The sequence below is a fragment of the Emys orbicularis genome, chromosome 5, assembly GCF_028017835.1.
Source record: "Emys orbicularis isolate rEmyOrb1 chromosome 5, rEmyOrb1.hap1, whole genome shotgun sequence".
Lineage (NCBI taxonomy): Eukaryota > Metazoa > Chordata > Testudines > Emydidae > Emys > Emys orbicularis.
This window is the reverse complement of record NC_088687.1, coordinates 132,551,003-132,568,114: the sequence shown is the minus strand read 5'-3', so window position 1 is coordinate 132,568,114 and position 17,112 is coordinate 132,551,003. Positions and strand designations below refer to the sequence as shown.

The 17,112-nt window shown below is 45.0% G+C and overlaps 1 protein-coding gene across 1 annotated transcript in view; it reads right to left on the bottom strand.

Annotated features, from left to right (window-relative positions):
* Positions 1-1,105: 1,105 nt before the first annotated feature.
* RPIA (ribose 5-phosphate isomerase A) overlaps positions 1,106-17,112 on the bottom strand; it is a 31,685-nt gene continuing 15,678 nt past the window's right edge. Inside the window, exons 4-9 of the mRNA XM_065405193.1 lie at positions 16,700-16,759; positions 15,568-15,632; positions 14,735-14,803; positions 13,845-13,986; positions 8,292-8,391; positions 1,106-2,245 (exon numbers count right to left, since the gene is read on the bottom strand). Coding sequence (XP_065261265.1) covers positions 2,148-2,245; positions 8,292-8,391; positions 13,845-13,986; positions 14,735-14,803; positions 15,568-15,632; positions 16,700-16,759 — 534 coding nt within the window. The 3' untranslated portion in view covers positions 1,106-2,147. The remainder of the gene's footprint in view (positions 2,246-8,291; positions 8,392-13,844; positions 13,987-14,734; positions 14,804-15,567; positions 15,633-16,699; positions 16,760-17,112) is intronic.

Below are 17,112 nucleotides of genomic sequence, written 5' to 3'. Positions count from 1 at the left end.
CTAAACATGGGCTTAGGTGCCTGACTTTAGGCACCTAAGAGTGAAAATAGGGACCTTAAACATACACCATAATGACATCCTCAGTTGTAATGTGCTATATAGTTATAATAAAGTGTTATTACACTTGCTTCCACCGCCTGCTCCCCTCCTCTCCCCCCCACATACAGAAAAAGAAAACATCCAGATAATATTATAAATGTGAGGGTGAACAAGCACATGATGCCTGCTACTGCATCCTCCCACTGGACTCATCGATCAAGCTCACGGTCAAATACGAGGGCCCAATGATTTAGTTATTTTGGTGACGTGCCCATTTGTTTTAGGGAAATCAAAGTATGCAGAAAACAAAAATTGTCCCTCCCTGCCCCAAAAAAGACCTCTTTTTGGACAGCACAATGTGAAACAAGACAGGATCCTGTGTAGGAATTAAATTATTTTTGCTTTATTGTTCATTCTACTATGATGTTATAGAAAATAAAGGGATGAAGTCTGAAAATTTCACTCGGTCAATCTGAAACAACTTCTCTCTGGCTCCATGTTCCTAATCTAGGCTGCAGTGATAGTATCTTACAAACAGTTTCTTACCACAATGTTCCATCATAATCACTTTATTGGAAATGCTCTATTGAAGGCCATCTTGGTATAAAACTATGGGGCAGTTTTAGAACTGACAGGACACGTCTGCAGGGAGGAGGAGGTTTCAGATAACCAAAATAACCTTTTTTTGCAAAAAGGGAACAACATCTTACTCACACGTGCAGCATTTAGACACAGATGCAAATTCTCACTCAGTTTCATAGAATTTGAATGCAAGTGCTGCAGTTTAACAGGTGTTGTTCAGACACTTGGGTGACAGGCAAAAAAAATATTTTGATAAGATCAAAGAGGAAATCAAATGTGAACTGGTGCATTCAGTGTGGGTGAAATTCACCCTTGTACAGAGAGCCACGTAAGGCCTTCAGCTACACAAATGGGGGCAGATCCTCGGTGCGTGGAAATAGTTATAGCTCTAGTGAAGGCGATTTACACCAACTGAGGTTCTGTCCCATCAGGTATTAAATATTTCATTGTAAAAGAGAATCAGAACAGTCAAAAACCTGGCGTTACAGCTCTTTATTTCAGTGCCCATAACATACAAAGTGATGACTCACGTTTTTGACACTATAACATGCAAAGCACCTATAGGTGGAATAGGATACATCAGATGATTGCCTTGTCCTCTTGCTACATTTGTATCCAGTCCAGGCAGGAAGACTCAATATTCCTTTGCTTTCCGCTCTATCCTCCCATGAATCAACCCAGCTGTGAGGTGTGATAAATTGTCTTCATTCCTAACCGAATGATTTGCCGCTAAGGTACTAGACATTGTTGAAAGCTTCTCAAATACACTTCTGTAAACTTGATCAAGGCCCCAATTCTGCTCGTGTTTACAAGGATGTCAATCTGGAGTAACTTCACTGATTGGAATAAATCTTGATGGGAGTTACTGTGGATTGACACTGGTTTAACAGAGCAGCATTTGGCCCAAAGGATGAAATTCACTCCTGTGCAAAGGGCCAGAAAAAGCCTATGCAACACTTCTGTCCTGACCCTTTGCACAGGGGGTAAATTTTACCCATGCAGAATAACTAGGCATTCTGTACAATTAAAAACCATGATGTTAAAAAAAACCAAACGGGAGAAAATACAGAACCAAAAGGTTCCAATAAGGCATCAGCAGGTCCCAACTGGATACGCCCTGATTTTACATGCTGCATCTTTAATTTTTCCTCCCAGCAAACTAAATAAAAACAATACATTGCGATCACCTTTCCCCCCACAACAAGACGCGGTCAGAGCAACCAGCGGGTTCAAGTTCTGTAAGACGTGTCCTTTTTGGTAAACGCTTCTTATAAAACAAAATAAAAATGTTAAAAGCAACTTCTGTTCAAGTGACTCTTTTTTAAAAAATGACAAGCGTTCCTGAACAATAAAAAATAGAGAATATAGTTTAAAAAAAAGACATTCAGTAGCACGTCAGCGGATCCCGACAGGCCTTCTGCCCTGACCTCTGCAACTGAGCCGGCCGCTCGTTAAGGCAACGTGTCAGGTTGGCACCATTACGACAGCTGTTTGGAAGGCAGGGAGCATCGTGTGGCTGGACTGTGTCAGAGGGCCAGTTTCTCACGGGCGCTGACAGAACCATCTTCCATGCCAAAGTAAACCACGTTGGCCATGTTGATAAAGAGACCTGTCTCCACCACTCCTGGGAATAGAACATTCACACACAGGTTAGGGGCTCAAACCATCTCTTATCTGCCAGGCTTACCACGGCTGCTCTAATCCTCTAGAATTAGGGACTGTATTATTATTATTCACTGATCAGGCATCCAGGCCAGACGCTCAGAAGGTATTTAGGCATCTAACGCCAATTGATTTCAACAGGACTTAGGCATTAAATACACTTGAGGACCTGGCCCTCAAAGTCTACTATGGCTTTACAAAATCAGCCTCTGTACTGACAAGCTTATGAGATTTATGCTTCCGGACATAAGCCAACCTAGAATTGATGGGGGGAAGAAAGGGTTAAGAAAAGTTTCCCTATAGGCAGATTATCCCAGAATTCCCCACTACAGGATTTCTTGCACCACTCGCTGGAGCAGCGGTACTGGCCGCTGTTAGGGAGGGACGCTGGACTAGATAGACCATTATGCTGAGCTGGGATGATTGTTCTTATGGGTATGAATAGAACAGAGTGAAGTGCTTGCTAACGCCCTGACTTTGCAACCAGCTCAGTGCAAGAGGACATCTGCACCCATGGAGAGCCCCGCTAAAGCCAGTGGGCCTCTGTATTGGTGCAGGAACCCAAGCTCTGTGGCCCTCAGAAGGATCGGGGGGCTAAGCAAGTAGCCCCACAGCAGTCAGTAAGCACCATGCCCTGAAGCAAGCATTGCACAAACACACACCAAGCTTACACGTAACAGCAGGAGTGAGATATACAAGGGAAGGGAGAACAAGAGTTGCAGGAGTACTATCAGTGGGAGCTTTGGATTAGAATGCACGTCTTGATGGCTGTTTCTTTTCCTCTTCTACCTTACGAGCAACCAGCCTTTTTGCAGCAGGGCATGTTTCAGAACAGAAAATAAAGGAATCACTGTCACAACAGAGACAAGTGGCACAGAATTTTCACTAGCTGCATGTGAAACCGACAGTCCCTGCTGTGTAACTCTAGATAGAGAGTGACACATGGCAACTTTCACCAGTTCGTTTAGATTCATTTTACTAGCATTGCTGCCTGGGGCTCAAGGCTGATATCAACTGACTGCTGGGAGCCAGTGCAGAAAAATACGTTCAGACGCAGTGGAATGGTGAACGTCAAGACACTGGGTATAATCCTATCCCCGCTGGAGTCAATGAGAGTTTTGCCATGGACATCAATGGGCACAGGATTTCACCCTTTATTTTTAACTGTAATAAAACAATACAGATGATCCATGTACAGCAAGTTACAGGGAGCAGATACAGGGTATGATTCACTTCCAGATCTTACGTGCTGACTGCGCTGACGCTGCCCCTGCCACCTGGTGCTTTACACAGGACCAGCTCTACGCACCAGCAAAGCAAGCACGTGCTTGGGGCGGCACAATTCCAGGGTGGCATTCCGTGCAGTTGCGGTCTCGGAGGGGTTTTTTTTTTTTTTGCTTGGACAGTTGCGCTCTCGGAGCTTGGGGCTGCAAAAAACCTGGAGCCGGCCCTGGCTTTACAATCCAAAATCCAATCCTGCGAGATTCCCCAGCAGCAGGAACTGAGGGTGCCCTGCACCTTGCAGGATGAGAACAGAACGATTCCAGTGGCCTGGACGAGAAGGGGAGGCTGGCGGAGCAGGGCAGGGCTTTTCACTAAGGGGGGTGTAAGATCCGCCTATGGCTTAGCTTTGAGGAGGTGGCTCCCCTGTTTTGCCAGGGAGTTCTAGGTGCAGGGGAACATCGGACGAGGCAGGAAGGTGAGAGTGAGACAAGACTACAAAGGGAAGGAGGAGGGGGGGGAACAGAAATAGAAGGTGGCAGAGTAGTGCAGGGCACTGAAGGCAAGGACAATAGTCTTGAGCTTGGGGCAGAAGGGGAGAAGCCAATGGAGGTATTCTAAGAGGCCGGGATGTGGGGGAAGGACACCACACAAAGTCCAAGCAGCAGAGGGTGGCTATTTAAGCTGCAGTGGTTTGGGCAGACTGTGGGGGTGGGTCAGATGTCACAATGTGGAGCTCCTCCACGCAAAGCTGGGCTAGGGACCAGATTAGCAAGAAGCCACTTTGGTACGACAGGCGTTATCACTAGGAGACGAAGGATTAGTCCCTCTGGATGTGATTCCTGCATTCTCACCACCACCACCACCTCTGATGTAGGTATGTCCATAGGCCCCGAGTCAGCAAAGTACGTAAGCACAAGCCTCACTTTTAGCATGAGTAAGCTCACTGACAGCAACAGGACTGACTGCTCGTATGCTTAAAGTTAGAGTCATGCTAAGTACCCTGCTGAATCAGGGCTTTAGGGAGGAGATCACAATAGAGAAAATTGTGCAGAGTGGTACGCAGGGTTTAAACTATATGACCAAGATTAAATTTCCCCCTCCTTGACGTAAAAGGCAAGTTACTGGGCGCAATACAGGAGGAGCTAGATGAAATTCTCTGGCCTGTGATATGCAAGGAATCAAACTAGATGATTTAATGGTCTCTTCTGGCATTAAAAATCTATGGAAAAGTATCAGAAAGAAATCACCTGGAAACGAGTTGCATTATGCAGCGAAATAGCGAAAGCTGTATTTGTTACAACAGGCCTCCAGACTCCTTTTCCCGAACGACACTGCTGTGCTCGTCCCGACAGTATGAAATGAGTGGCATGTATTTAAATGGTCTCCGAACAGAGTCATGTTCACTAGTAGCACTGAAAATCAGATGCACTTTTTATGGCTGGAGAAGTGTTAACGCGGACACCGTGACCAAATGCCAGTAATCTGCAATAGAAATTCCCCTGTAGCACCCTTTTCATCTCCTGCCTTACACTGTTGTACACAGCATTACTGGGTGCTGTTACACAGCTGAGACACCTTCCTCTAGAGCGGGCTCCATTCAGTGGCCTGTGGAAGTGATCCCATAATTTGTACACAGTTTAATTTTGCTTTGGGATGAAAAAGGGTTAAGAAATGCAAGACACCAGGATTTTGTTGCCATTAATGGTTTCAATAGCAAACATCAATTAGGATCCAAGTAACCTCATACCTCTTCCATAACACCCCATTTCATGACCACACACTTCCTGTGTAAGGCCCTAAGGCTGCAATACACGGCCAGCAGGCAGACTGTTGCACTGGCCCATGCACAACACACTGCAGGATTGGGGACACTGTTTAACCTGGAGAAAACGCCCATATGATGAAGAATGATACCCAAGCGTACCTAGTATTCTCTTTTAAGTAAAATATAAACTCTGCTGAGAGGTTTTAATCCGTAAGGGCCGCTTTTTGCAAACCTGATGCTCAGTCGCGCTTACTCCTGCGCAGAGCTGCCAACCTTGCTCTGAGACTTTTAGGGATGTTTATGGAAAAAAAATCAGGGAAGTTGCTTAGATCATCAGTAAATGCCAAAGGTGTGAAGCCAAATACAGATGGGGGTTTGGAGGTAGCACCTTAACCGCTTGGGCTGCATTTTAGATGCACTTCTGCACATGTGAGAGTAAACAGGACCTTTCCCTCCACTCCCTGTCTATGGCCAAGGGGGAGGCCTGGGTGCCTTGCACCCCTCATTGCACCCTTGATCCAACCCCCAAAGAGGGAGACGGGGAGGACTGCCCTAGGAAAGCTGTCCTCCTATGCTGCTTAGGGCTCTTAATTACCCTGGCCAGTTCTGGGCCTGGACCTTCTTCCCAAGATGATCTTCCTCCTCTTCCCCCTCCTCTGTCATGTTCCTGCTCTCTTCCTCTGTTGCCTCCTCCTGCCCCTCCCCCCCAGACTGCACAGTGAGGGTGTGACAGGAGACAAGTTGCAGTGATTGTCAGTGGGGCTTGGGGCGCTGCTGGATTCACCGCCCAAGCCACAGGCAGTGTGTTATGCTCTAACTACCCCGGGCACATCCTGCTGGAGCACTCTCGTTACTCAGCGCGCATTAGCGTTGTCCAGCCGGGCCCACCTGGGGCAGCTGGAGCACAACATGCAGCCTGTGGCTTGGGCAGTGAACCCAGCAGTGCCCCAACTCATTCAGAATGGCTCACCTCCTATCAGACCCTCACCGCGCAGTCGGTGTATGCACCACAGGGTGGTGGTGAAGAGCGCCCCCAGCTGCCACGGCACTATTCACTGTGCTCCTTGGACCTCAGTGGTGGTGAGTGACCCGTATGCATGCATGCACACACACACACACGAAATACACGTGCACTTGCAAAATTAGTTGATTTAAGCCTGAATTACGAATTTCGTAATTACATATAAAATCGGGAAGATTATGGAAAATTCGGAAGGGCTAGAATCTCTGCACAGCACGTTTCCTCACAAGTATGCCACACATAACGAGCAGGGCTGCAGAATGGAGTTTAAATTACTTGTGTACCAACTCAGACAAATTTTGTTCTGAAGAGATGAATGAAACAATGCTGCCACCTGGTGGATGATCTCATAACTACGGATATCACTTTTTTTTTTTAAATAAGTGTAATTTAAGTCAGGGTAAAAGCAGTCCAGCTTCTTACTGGGAGTTGAAATATACAAGTTTTCTGTTTTATTTTATTTGACCAGCAAAAGGTCATCTGACTAACCCCTTTTTGAGCTATACAACAGTAAAAAAAAATTCTCTTCCTAAAATTAAATCACTGCCCGAAGCTCGATGGCTGTGTCTGCAGTGCAGATGGGAAGTGGAATTCCCAGCTCACGGGGATGTACACGGGCTAGCTTTGATTGAGCTAGCGCATTAAGAAAAGGACTGTGGCTGCAGCAGCACAGGCAGCGATTCAGACGAGACGCCCGAGTGTGTACCTATGATCTTAGATGGGATCGTACCCTGGCAGCTAGCCCATACCGCCATGGCCACAGGGCCATGTTTAGCAAACTAGCTTGCGTACGTCTACAGGAGCTGGCAATCGCACTCCCCAGCTGCTATGCAGACGTACCCTACACATCACAGCCCCACTTGTGACTTCATAGCCACTGTAAACCTTTATACAAATAAGGGTGAGATTTTCTTTAAAAGCACCTAAAAGTGAGTGGGTCTACATAGATTTTGTATCTGTCTAACTGTGTCTGTTGGGATGAGATTCTTTTACCAATAGTTTTACCAGTGCAGCCCCCAGCATGGATACTGTTGTACTGGCACAGCTTATTCCCCTTCTGCATGGGAATAGCTATGCGGGTACAAGCACCTTTACAGTGGTATAAACTGTTTCCACCCTAGGGGGATTGGCCCACTGGAACTACCCTGGTGAAGTTACAGCCCTACGGCATGCGAGCAGAAAAGCCCTCGTAGGGGTACAAGTCACGCCAACTCTCAATGGGGCTTCGATGTTTTTGAAAAATCCCACCCCAAGAGTCCATCAACGTTGCGAGGAGGAGCTCCTACCTGAAGCAGCACAAAGAGCATTCGAAAAAGATTAGGATCTAGTTCTCCTAATGAAGTTACAGTGCTGTAAAGTCATTGGCATCGATGGACACCAATGTAATTGACATCTCACCACTCAAGATACTCAAGTATTTGCTACCTTTAAGCATGCGAGTAGCACCCTGGTATTTCCATGTTTAAAATTAGGCAAGGGTTTATGTATCTCACTGAATTAGGATCTTAGGACTCATCTGGACTAGAAAGTTTTGCTGTTTTAACTATACTGGAATAGTTAAAGTGACAAAAACCCATCCGGGGTGTACACAGTTTTACACCAGGATAAGCACACTTATGCCAGGATAACGTATTCCAATTCAGGAAGCAAAATATACCATCCCTAACCAAAAGAGTTATACCAGTATAACTTCATGGACTCATAGATTCTAATGCCGGAAGGGACCATTGTGATCATCTCGACTGACCTCCCGCATTGCACTGGCCAAAGAACTTCCCCTAAGTAATTCCTAGAACAGATCTTTAAAAAAAGAAAAGAAAAAAGAAAAGAAAAGAAACACCCAATCTTGATTTCTAAATTGTCAGTGATGGAAAGTCCACCACGACCCTTGGTAAATTGTTCCAATGGTTTATTACTCACACGGTTAACAACTGACGCCTTATTTCCAATGTAGGCCAGACCTCAGGAACTCAGTAATTTTTTAATATGAGAGATTACCTGGTATCATTTTTATAGCTGTGTTCACTTCGTTCCACTTGTGGACCTTGTCAAACTTCCAGTCCAATATGAAATTCCCATTGTCTGTCACCACGGGACCCTAGGCAAAAAGACGTGCTGTTAACTACCTTGCAAGGATTTTTTTTAATTTTTTTTTTAAACTCAGGCACAAAGTTGGCTGCCCTCACAGTTTCCATTAGAAATAAAAGTCTCAAACAGAACATTTAAAATAAAGAAAATTGCTGTTATTCAACTGTGTCACTGCCCCACTCATTGTTTTGCACCAGGTGGGGAGAACGACAACAACAAAAAACAAACACACAGCTATCCAGTTTACATCAAAGCATGTGGGGCTGTGGACTATGGAAAGCACTTAGACACCTTGGTGAATGTGGGACTAAAAATGTATGTACCTTTGAGATGAACCTGCTCTCACTGTTGTCAATGGCAAAATTCCTACTGGCTTCAGCAGTGCAAGGATAAAATGCTATTACATGGTGTTTAGTCATATTCTACACAGAGGCTGGAAGACACAGCCCTTAATTAACCAATTTAAGCATGTTAAGGGGATGCTTTTCATAGAGTGACCCATTTCAGTACCCTAAAAGAGTCTGTCCTAGGCCGTTAGAAGTGCTTCAATGCAAAACACCACCACTATTAATAATACTTATACCAAAAGGTACTAATGACGACTATGAGAGGAGTCTTGGAGGCAAGGATAATCCCTTCATTAAGGCCAACGGACATGCTGAGTACTTTCTCAGGCTCAACAGAAAGAGCAAACAAGTCCCTTCATGTAGTAAAAACAGCGAGAGGCTGTGGCAGTAGACCTCATGACAGGTCAGTGCTAACCCTTGTGGAGGGGTTGCCCTGTTTGCAAACATGGGTGCTAGCATTTTGGTTTGCCGGAGAAGTGTGATCCTGAGAGGAAGAAGATGGACAGATCTTCTTGGGCACAGAGCTCTTTGGAGCAGCTGACTTGGGCATTCTGAAAGACGCCACCTGCTGCTGTGTTCAGGGTAACAGGACTTTATTTACAAGAAATGTCCACAAACAAGATGACTTCAAGAATAGACCTGACTCATCTCACAATTTCTCATCCTAATGGAAACAAGCCTGCAAGGCACCAAATACTGGTGAACCGATCAGGCCAAATGAGAAACAATACATGATATTAAGCACTAGATTGCTCTTTTAATCCTCACTCACTAATTCTCACAAAGCACCTGTTAAGTAGGCAAGTATTTTACAGATGAAGAAAGAGAAGACCAAAGAAGATAGGTGATATTCCCAGAGTTGCACAGTTGAGTCAATGGTAGATCCTAGGAGTTTGGCACAGATCAGGGCTTAAATTCAGCCGGAGCCATCCAGAGCAGAGCCGGTAAATATTTTCAAGCCCACAGGAGCCCTGGGACACCCACTGAGGGGCTGAAGCCTCAAGCCACCTGCCGAGGGGCTGCCCCGACACACACATGCCAACCTGCAGCTGAAGCCCAGAGCCCTGAATGGGGCGAGGAGAGGGGGGGCCCTCCGGGAAGCCCTGGCACAGATTAACCAAAGTGCTGTATGAACATAGTACTTTGGAAATTCATCTCTTAGCAGTCTTATGAAAATAGTACTAGCATTGCCAGGGTGCTCCTGTCCATTGGATTTCTATAGATACGTAACAGCTGAGAAGGTCAAAGAAGCTGCATATTAGAGCGGAAAGCTGTGCAATCCCTTATGCAAAGAATCCTATGGAACTGAATATTCAAAAAGTCATTATTCTGAGTTTGCCCATAAGGTAAGTATTAAAAACTAGAGCGGGATTTTTCCAAGTGCTTTGTAGAGAGACATGTGGAATTAGCACCACAAACAGCAAAGGAAAGTCACATGGTGAAACTCACAGCACGCCACTTGGAAACATTTATTTCTCAATATGTAAAGATTTGTCTGTATGGCAACAGGCAGAGCTGACTGTTATATCCACTGTCAAAAAATCTGGTTTTAACAGGACTCAGCAGGTTGTCTGAAAGAGTGAGATAATAGATATGTCTCAAGGGTTGATTTTTCAAACAAACAGATGAGGATACAAGTTTTGTGACGTGACTTTACTCTTGGAGGAGATCAGAATGAGGAGTTCTGACCAGCAAAGGAGAGCAAAACATTCCAATACAGTCTTAATTTCTTAGCAATAGACTAACTGCATGCCTAATGGTCCTTTCTAGTTTACTGCTTTGGAGAGTGACTGTGAGGACATCTGCAGTCTATGAAAGGAAACAGACAGAGGACATTAAACCTCTTCATCGCCATGTTCCCACTGGGGCTGAGAGACCCTGCTTGGCCTGAAGGTGAAGAGAGACACACCAGTCATACCTGACCTTCCTGAACCCTAAGCGCTAAGGGATTCCCCATCAGTGCTCTCTGGGAGCTTGTCACTCATACACACCATAAGAAGATGGATACTACTCAAAAGTCACAGAACAATAAAAACCTAGGGCCTAATCCACAGCCTACTCAGCCAGTGGAAGGACTCCTATCGCCTTCATCTGAGACTGGATTAGGCCCTTCAGAGCAATTCTACACCCATGAGCAACATTCCTCACGGATGCATTAGAACAGCCCCATGATCAAAACTTCGGATCTCCCAGGACTGTGGCCAGGATGATGTTATTAACCTATGGCTGTCAGAGAAAGATTTTTACTGTATTTTGGTAACAGCAACCTTCTTCCTAATACACCCAGAATAACATTTAAGAACTACCACATACAATCTCGGTCCTCCCAGCAGAGAGGTAGAGAAGAAGGAGAATACAAGGGTTAGTGCATTAGCCTGGGACTTGGGAGACATATGTTCAATGCCCTGCTCCATCACAGACTTCCTGGGTGATCCTGGGCCAGGCCTCTCTGTGCCTCAACTCCCCATCTGCACAATGGGGATAAAAGTACTTAAAGAAACAGACTTCTGCAAAGGTAAAAATAGGGACTTACATTTTCAAGATTTTTGAGTATCTCCCTTTCCAGGTGCCCAATTTAGAATTGTAAAAATGTAAGGCTGGAAGGCACCTCCAAAGATCATCTAGACCAGCCTCCTGCGCTAAGGCAGGACCATGTAAACCTACACTATTCCTGACAGGTGTTTGCCCAACCTGTTCTTAAAAACCTCCCATGATGGGGGCTCCACAACCTCCCTTGAAAGCCTGTTCCAGTGCTTAACAACACTTCTAGTTAGAAAGTTTTCATAACATCTAACCTAAATCTCCCTTTCCGCAGACTAAGTCCACTACTTCTTGTCCTACCTTCAGTGGACATGGAGAACAATTGACCACCAAGCTCTTTATAAAAGCCCTTCACATATTTGAAGACTTATCAGGTTGCCTCCCTCAGTCTTCTTTTCTCAAGACTAAACATACCCAGTTTTTTTAACCTTTCCTCAGAGGTGATGTTTTATAAACCTTTTTACCATTTGTATTGCTCTCCTCTGGACTCTCTCCAGTTTGTCCACATCTTTTTTAAAGTGTGGTACCCAGGACTGGACACAGTACACCAGCTGAGGCTTCACCAGTGTTGAGTAGAGCAAGACAGTTACCTCCCATGTATTACATACAACACTCCTGTTAATACACCCCATAATATTAGCCCTTTTCACAACTGCATCATGCTGATTCATATTTAATTTGTGATCCATTAGAACCCCCCGATCCTCTTCAACAGTACTACTGCCTAGCCAATTACAACCCATTTTGTAGTTGTGCTTTTGATTTTTCCCTCCTAAGTGAAGTACTCCGCACTTGGCTTTACTGAATATCATCTTGTTGAACTCAGATCAGTTCTCCACTTTGTCAAGGTCATTTCGAATTTTAATCCTGTCCTCCAAAGGGCTTGCAACTGTTCCTAGCTTGGTGTCAGCTGCAAATTTTAGAACCATATTCTCCACTCCATTAGCCAAGTCATTAATGAAAATATTTAGTACAGGACCCCACTAGATACAGCCTCCCAATTTGACAGCAAAACATCAATAACTCTTTGAGTGTGGTATTTCAACTAGTTGTGCACCCACCTTACAGAGATTTCATCTAGACCTCATTTCCCTAGTTTGCTTATGAGAATGTCATGTGGGACTGTGCCAGAAGCCTCACTAAAATCAAGATACATCTAGTTTACTGCTTCCTTCCTAACCACTAGGCCAGTAATGCTGTCAAAGAAGGAAATTAGGTTGGTTTGGCATGATTTGTTCTTTACAAATCCATGCTGGCTATTCCTTATTACCCTTTTATCCGCTAAGTGCTTACAAATTGATTAATAATTTGTTCCAGTACTTTTCCAGGTATTGAAATAAAGTTGATTGGTCTGTAATTCCCTGGGACCTCACCCGACCTCCACAAGGTCTCGAAGATAATTACTAACGATTGCAAAATTGTTTCAGAGAGTTCCTTAATTACACTAGGATGAATTTCATCAGGCCCTGCCTATTTGAGTACATCTAACTTGTCTAAATATTCTTTAACCTGTTTCCCGCCCTATTTTGGCTTCCCTATTATTCCTTCTCCCTTTTTGTTAATATTAATTGTGTTAAGTATCTGGTCACCATTAACCTTGTTAGTGAATAATGAAACAAAATGGGCATTAAACACCTCAGCCTTCCTGATGTCATCAGTTATTAGCTCTCCTTCCTCATTAAATAGAGGATGTACACTTTCCTTTATCTTTCTCTTGCTCCGAATGTATTTAAAGAACCTCTTCTTATTGCCTTTTAGGTCTCTTGCTAGATGTAACTCATTTTGTGCCTTAACCTTTCTGATTTTGTCCCTACATACTTGTGCTATTCTTTTGTACTCCTCTGAGCAATTTGTCCATATTTTCACATTTTAATAGGATTCTTTGTTGATTTTCAGGTCATTAAAGAGCTCCTGATGGAGCCATCTTGGCCTCTTACTAGTCTTCCTACCTTTCTTTCTTAGTAGGATAGTTTGCTGTTGTGCCTTTAATACTGTCTGAGAAACTGCGAGCCCTCTAGAGCTCCTTTTTCCTCTAAGATTTCTTTCCCATGGGACCTCGCCTACCTGTTCTCTAAGTTAGTTCAAGTCTGCTTTTTTGAAGTCCAATGTCCTCATTCTGCTGCTCTCACTCCTTTCTTTCCTTAGAATCTTGAAATCTATCACTTCATAATCACTTTCATCCAAATTGCCTGGAATCTTCCGATTCACAACCCATTCCTCCATTAGTCAGAATCAAGTGTAAAATGGCTGTGCCCACTTCCGCCACTTTCTGAAACAAAATGTTGCCCCCAATATATTCCAGAAATGCATGGAGCATACATTGTGTTTTGCTGTCTCACGTGAGACACTGTAAAAGGGCCTGAGTTTCAGAAGGGGATGCTCAGCAAGTAGATGTTCAAAGTCACTAGCCACTTTTGAAAATTTAAGCCAAGAGGTTTTTTGTTCTTTTATGAATATTCAAAAGCACAAACCGTATATTCGCACACACATTATCCGTCACATTTCTGTTTTGCCACCTGCCACGCACACCCATGTGGGGGAGCGGTCTTCTTCAGAGACCTTTGATCATACTGACCGCTTTCCGAACAGCCATCCTCAGCTCAGCAACGCCACCAAACTTCCTGGTCAGTGCTTTGGTGACTGGGACATAAGCCATTGGGATGACTTCAATGGGGATTCCTTTCTTCCATTGCTCCCCAAGGTTCTTAGAATTTTTTCTACAGGAAATTGGTTTTAAACGGGATTAATATTAATATTACAGCACCTAAATATAATAAAATAACAATAATACATTTAATACTACTACTACATAATAAATAATAATAATACACTCACATATAAAGCCCCAAAGGGCACAACATCCAAGTCCTTTAGGGGGAAATTCAGAGGAGCAGCAGAAAGCCTAGTGCTCCATTCAAATCCTCCTTAAGCCTTTTTTGAGACAGATTCATAGATCTTAAGGCCACATGGGATCATTAGATCATCTAGCTTGACCTCCTGTATAGCACAGGCCACAGGAGTTCATCCAGTTACCACCCAGAACTTGTGCAGAAAGACTGCAGGTTAATTTTCTATTATCCTACAGATGTAAGCAGAGGGGGAAGTTAGCCCAAGAGCAGATGACGATGCCCAGCCAAGTTGGAAAGCTGGCCAGACAGCTGGGCGTACCCACTCCCAAAGGCACGGGTACAGATAAATTCTGAAGCGAGCACGTTCTGCAATTTGGGAACTCTGGGGTTTTGCAAATTAAAAAACAAAAGTCAAATTCAATTCATGAGGTGTCAGTAGAGCTGGGCTTACTTAGGCCTGGTCCTGCTCCCATTGACATCAAGGGCCAAGCGCTCACTGACAGCGTTGGAAGCAAAATAATGCGCTCACTCAGTGAATGAACTCACATATTTAGCTATGACTGAATTTGGCCCTCTGTCTCCACCTTGTGGGAATGAAGTGCAGTACATATTTTACCTGTAGTCGGCAACAACGACGAAGCATTTTGCATAGCCTGCAACTATCTTTTCCTGTGTCAAGCACCCTCTGTGAAGAAAATTAAGAAGTAAACACATTAAACTGGCCTTGTCATGCTTGGTGGGCCCAAAGGATGACAGTATCCCTCACATTCTCCCCACTCATTCTGGAGGTTGTTTCACCCCCTCCCCCTTCCTGTAAACCTAATGTAAATTAGTGCTTGAGAAGGTACCAGAATGATTGCCATGGTCACTGGGGAGATGGCAATTAGCCAAGCATACTAACAAGCAGAGTCTCTGCCCAAAGGGGACTTAGCACAGAGACCCAGGACATAGAAGACTGCTCTCTTTCAACCTCTACAGGTGGTCCAATCAGGCCCAGGGTGAGGCACAGTGATGGACGGGCCAATATTACTATGCCTGCTGTGTGGATACCCAGGGTTGTCAGCCTGACACCCTTCGAAGCACTGAATTCACATGGAATCCCCAAAACACAAATCTGCTCCTGACTGATCTGCGTGAAAGGATTAAGAAGTCCCCATGAACTTTAGCCAAGCCCCAAAGCAATCACGGCTTGTATCACTAGATGGCGATGCTGCTCCTACTCCCACCCCTACTCCCTTCTGGATATTGGATAATAAGATCTTTGGGTCAGGGATTGTCTCTCACTAAGTTTTTAGACAGCGCTACACACAGTGGGGCCCTGATTTCAATTTAGACCTCTCTGTGTTATCATAACAGAAACATTTCTAACAACACAAGTAGTTTAATCTATTTGTTTAAGCCTGGCTGCAGCATTGCAGCCGTAAGCAGATACAAGAAGGCACTGCTTACCCGCCACCTTTGATAAGGCTGAGGTCAGAGTCCACCTCGTCAGCTCCGTCAATGGCGACATCGAGCTGTGGGAAAAGAAAACATGGCTTGGAAACCTTGGGAAACAAATGTGCTTGTCATGAAAACTGTCATGAAGCAGGCACCTGCTGTTTGCACAGCTGCACTCAGCCCCACAACTCATGCATCCGCTAAGAGCTGCCCACATCTTACTGCACAGAAAAGTATCCTAATGCCAACAGGAGGTCTGATACTACAGGGAGAGTCTAGTCAACACCAAACTGAACCCAAAACACTGTTGGAAACAATCCCTGATTTCTAGATGGCTTGTTGAGTACACTGAAAACTAGCTCTGGGTAGACTCAAGGCCAGATGGCTCAAAACAAGCGTCTCTTGAAAACAATTACACACAGATACACAGCCACAGATAAACAGCAGGCAGCCAGCAAGTCCAGCTATAACCTACCACACCACGGCAAGCTGCTGATCTGGTCTAGTCTTGTTAGACAAGCAAGGACAGTATGTGAATGGGAAACTCCCAGAGAAAATGCCGGCCCTGCAGGAAGTGGTGGCGGTGGTGACTCAACAGCTAGCACTGTTCACTCCAGGTCGGTGCTGAACTGACACGCAGCATGGGGCAGGGAGGCTGGGCTGCTAAAGATGCCACTGAACCTTTACCCAGGGAGTGGTTGTTAGCCCCAGAGTCCTGGCCAAATTCCAACATGCAATGTCTGGCCCTTCTAGTTTACTTCATTTTGTGTTTGTTCAGGATTAGGGAGTGGATTTAGTGCTCAAGAAATCGAGGGGTCAAACAAATCAGCCAGAATCTGACAGAACAAGCTTCCTGCAGCTCAGGTACTGGACTTCCACTCTAACCTGCACACCTTTTAGTGCATCCCTGGCTCTCTCCTGAGCACAGATCCTCAGTCGGTCTGTGATTCTGCAATGTGAGCAACCTAGGACTAAAACACAGCAGGCTCATTTCCACCTGTGCCCTAGCTCACAATCCAAACCCGGGTCTCGAGAGCCGAAAGGGGAGGGCGTTATCTCAACACACCAGCCAGATCCTTTCTGCAGAAGAAGTTATCGAGGCTCCGCAGATACAGAAGTGATTTCATTTCTACAGTTCCCTTACCTCCGGGTGCCTGTCCAGGTCACTTAGGCTTAGACCATTCTGGAGGATCAACTGACGTGCCTACACAATGAAAACAACACAAACATTTTGTCGATAATTAAAAGATTCTCTAAAAGCTGCACAACCAGCTCAAACTCCTTTTGCTGGTGTCCCAGCTCCACAGTCTGACCGAAGAGATGGCTTGGGCTCTCCAGTCTCAGCTTCCAAAGGCATCTTGTCCTGCAGCAGGAGCAGGAGCAGGAGAACTAAGTAACAAGGAGAAGTCTCCTTTGCTAGTTAGAGACTGGAATTCTGTAACAACAGGTATTACCACTCCTTTGAATTGAGCGGGGCTGTACGTTAGGATTCCTGGTTCCTCCTCCTGCAGGGCACCATCAGTTCCCATTGACTTCAGTGGGAGTTACTTAAATCCT